This window comes from Cinclus cinclus, unplaced genomic scaffold, assembly GCF_963662255.1.
Source record: "Cinclus cinclus unplaced genomic scaffold, bCinCin1.1 SCAFFOLD_32, whole genome shotgun sequence".
NCBI classification, from domain to species: domain Eukaryota; kingdom Metazoa; phylum Chordata; class Aves; order Passeriformes; family Cinclidae; genus Cinclus; species Cinclus cinclus.
The window spans coordinates 2519822-2523688 of record NW_026912098.1 but is presented as its reverse complement, the minus strand read 5'-3'; the positions used below and the strand labels follow the sequence as shown (position 1 = coordinate 2523688).

Genomic DNA, 3867 nt, shown 5'->3' with positions numbered 1-3867 from the left:
GAAAGATTTTTGGGGCATCATTGGTCCCAAATATAGGTACCGCGCAAGCCTTAACCACCTTAAGAAAACTAGGATGCTGGCTTGCAAAACAAACTAATGCCACATCGATTGCACTGTCACAATTGTTAACAGACGTTGATTCAGTGAGACACGCTACCTTACAGAATCGAGCCGCCATCGACTTTTTGTTATTAGCCCAAGGCCACGGGTGTGAAGACTTTGAAGGTATGTGTTGCATGAATTTATCAGACCACTCTGTTTCCATACATGCACAATTGCAGCAATTGCATACAGTAACCACACACTTACAACAAAACTCTGGGTTTGGGCTTGAAGACTGGATAAAAAGTCTTAGTTTAAGTCCCTGGCTGTCGTCCGTATTGCAACATTTAATTACAATTGGAATTGTAATTTTTAGTGTGCTTATTATAGTGCCATGCCTTTTTAAATGCTGGCAAAGCGCAATAATGCGAGCTATAAATCAAAAAGGGAATACATCCCTATTAGCACAAAAAGAAAACGGGGGAAGTGTGGAGAGCATAACAGAAGAATGGCTGCATTGCAAAGGCCACGATACAATCAGGCCAGTCAAAGTGTAGCCGTGGCCTACGTGACTGCCTGCAGGGACACGGTATCCTTGAGCACAGATATTATACAAAAACAAGGTTGTTGAAAGCAGAAGGAGTGCAGAAAAGTATCTAAAATAGAGGAACTAGCAACTGCAAGGCTTACTGCGAAGGTCATATGCGTCATGAACTATATAACCAATGAAGAGCTATAAGTTTGCAATATGTATGAGCTCATTATTGCATGTATAAAAGTAATTATCTAGCGCATAATAAACGAGGCTCGTTGATCATGATAGCATGAGACTCGTCTCCCGTGTTTCTTCCGACAGGGCACAGCCAGGGATTTGGGGTGGTTGTGAGCCCAGGGCAGGAGCCGGCCCTTGGCCTTGCTGAAGCTCATCCAATTGTCCTGGGCCCATGGCTCCAGCCTGGCCAGATCCCTGTGCAGAGCTTGCTGCCCTGCAGCACAGCCACACTCCCAGCCAGCTTGGGCTCCCCTGGACACTGACTCAGGGTGCCCTCCATGGCCTGGTCCACATCAGCAAGGAACACATTGAACTGCCCTGGCCCCAGTCCTGAGCCCTGGGGACACCCCTGCATGTGGCTCCATTGCCCAGCACTCCTTGGGCTGCACTTGTGTTTGCCATGGAGCTGGGCCTGCCTTGGCTTCTGTTTGCTGACCCCAAATGAACATCCCTCTGTGTCTGGGGCAGCTCCTTCTCCAAGGAAAGCAGCTGGGACTTGGTGCCAAGGAGCTGAAAGCTGCAGGCACAGCCTGGACTGGAGGAAGCTCAGATTTGCACTGGGCTGCTCTGAGTGCCAGGGCTTGGATGAGGGAAATGGTGGAGTGGGGGTAGGGACAGAGTGTGATTGATTGTCAGCCATAAAGGGTCTTGATGTTCATATCTGTTCAGAGTGCATGAGGAAGTTCAATATCAATTGGACATTGCTCATATCCATCCACATACAGGAAAAAGATAAACAGGGCCCAATACAGAAATCTTTTCTCCTTGTACTGTTAACATAGTGTATCCAATTTGAACAGACTTTTCAAATTGATCAAATTAATGACAGAAGAGTAGAGCACATAACTTTTTCTCAGAGTCATGGCTTTTTAAGGTTTTCTGAATGCTCATGAGCTCTGGGGCACTGAATTCCTGAACTGAAGAGCTGAAGGCTGAACAAGCCTCTGGACCACTAAAATTCAGCAGCAGCCTCCAAGTTGCTGAGGATGTCAGCAGCCCCCAACTGAGGCCATCCCTGCCCAGAGACCAAGTAGGAATGGGCAGACAAGGAGAGCATCCCTGGGGCTGGGGAAGCAGAACTCAGAGGCACCAGTGGGTCCAGGTGGAAATGGAGTGTGGAATTTGGCTGTGAAAGCCCTGCCTGGTCTGTGCCAGGCAGGACAGACAAGCCCTGAGCCCATCCCCTGGGAATGGGGAGCAGTGGCCTCACAGGATGCTCGTGGCTGTCCTGAGCAGTGGGATGTGGGGTGGGAATGGTGAGGGCAGGAGAGCAGCAGGAGCCCTCCAAAGCTCTCTGGGGTTGGGGAGGAGGCCACGAGCCCTGGGGCTGGGAGGAACTGGTGTCTTCTCATGGGCCTCATTGGGAGGGACAGCAGGCACAGCCAGGGCACACAAATCTCATTGCTGCTGCCAGGGGTGGTCCCAGCCCCCCAAGGATTTGGTCACCCCCACTTCAGCTCTCCTACCCTAACACAGACCTGTGCTGGTTCCCTGGCAGACTTTTCCAACGCCCCATTTCCCCAGCTCCCTCTGACCCTGGGAGCTCCCAGAGCTTTACTGATGTCCCTCTGGCCTCCCTCTCTATCACTTCAAACCTCCACCTCTGCTCACAAGAACTGCCCCTGCAGAGACCAAGAACGGCTCAGGAAGCATCATGAACATACAAGTCAGGGAAGTAACTTATATACATTTAAATGCCAAGGGAACAAACTTTCTGAAAGTCTTTTTATTTCAAAAGAAAGGGAGATATTAATGCATTTATGCTAAGAGAAATAATACAGGATTTTACAAATGACACTGCAATAGTAGAAAAAGAATCAGAAAACAGACCAACAAAAATTTGGGAAAATGCATTTAAAAGGCTAAGCTTGTAATGCTCAGCAGTACAAGAGAGATAGTTTATTATTTCTGAATTGATCCAATCATCAGTTTCCTCAGGGCATCCTTGAGCTCCTCGTTCCTCAGGCTGTAGATGAGGGGGTTCAGAGCTGGAGGCACCACTGAGTACAGAACTGACAGGGCCAGATCCAGGGATGGGGAGGAGATGGAGGGGGGCTTCAGGTAGCTAAATGTGCCAGCGGTGATAAACAGAGACACCACAGCCAGGTGAGGGAGGCAGGTGGAAAAGGCTTTGTGCCTTCCCTGCTCAGAGGGGATCCTCAGCACAGCCCTGAAGATCTGCACATAGGAGAAAACAATGAACACAAAACAACCAAATACCAAACAGACAGTAACTGCAAGAAGCGCAAGTTCCCTGAGGTACGAGTGTGAGCAGGAGAGTTTGAGGATCTGGGGGATTTCACAGAAGAACTGGCCCAGGGCATTGCCATGGCACAGGGGCAGGGAAAATGTATTGGCTGTGTGCAGCAGAGCATTGAGAAAGGCACTGGCCCAGGCAGCTGCTGCCATGTGGGCACAAGCTCTGCTGCCCAGGAGGGTCCCGTAGTGCAGGGGTTTGCAGATGGACACGTAGCGGTCGTAGCACATGATGGTCAGGAGGAAATACTCGGCTGCAAGAAATAGCATAAGAGAAAACAGCTGAGCAGCACATGCAGAGTAGGAGATGTTGTTGGTGTCCCAGAGGGAATTGTGCATGGCTTTGGGGACAGTGGTGCAGATGGAGCCCAGGTCAGTGAGGGCCAGGTTGAGCAGGAAGAAGAACATGGGGGTGTGCAGGTGGTGGCCGCAGGCTACGGCGCTGATGATGAGGCCGTTGGCCAGGAGGGCAGCCAGGGAGATGCCCAGGAAGAGGCAGAAGTGCAGGAGCTGCAGCTGCTGCGTGTCTGCCAATGCCAGCAGGAGGAAGTGCCTGATGGAGCTGCTGTTGGACATTTGGCCCCTCTTGGCATGAAAATCTTTTACAGGAGAAGAATAAGAGACAAGTTAGGTGGGACTTGCATAACACAAAATCAAAGCCATTTCCAAAATCAAAGACATTCCTGCTTTCACATAGAAAACTCTTTGTCTTTCAGGAAATGCTCCCTCAGGGCTGAGTGGGAGGTGTGTTTGGTGGAGACCACAGCTGCAGTGATGGGAAGGACATCATCTCAGTT

At 50.2% G+C, this 3867-nt stretch overlaps 1 protein-coding gene across 1 annotated transcript; it reads right to left on the bottom strand.

Moving 5' to 3' along the window:
- Window positions 1-2716: 2716 nt before the first annotated feature.
- Window positions 2717-3658, bottom strand: LOC134057383 (olfactory receptor 14J1-like). Its single transcript, XM_062514372.1, has one exon. The coding sequence runs from the start codon at window positions 3644-3646 to the stop codon at window positions 2717-2719; it is 930 nt and encodes a 309-aa protein (XP_062370356.1). The 5' UTR covers window positions 3647-3658.
- Between the last annotated feature and the right edge of the window lie 209 nt (window positions 3659-3867).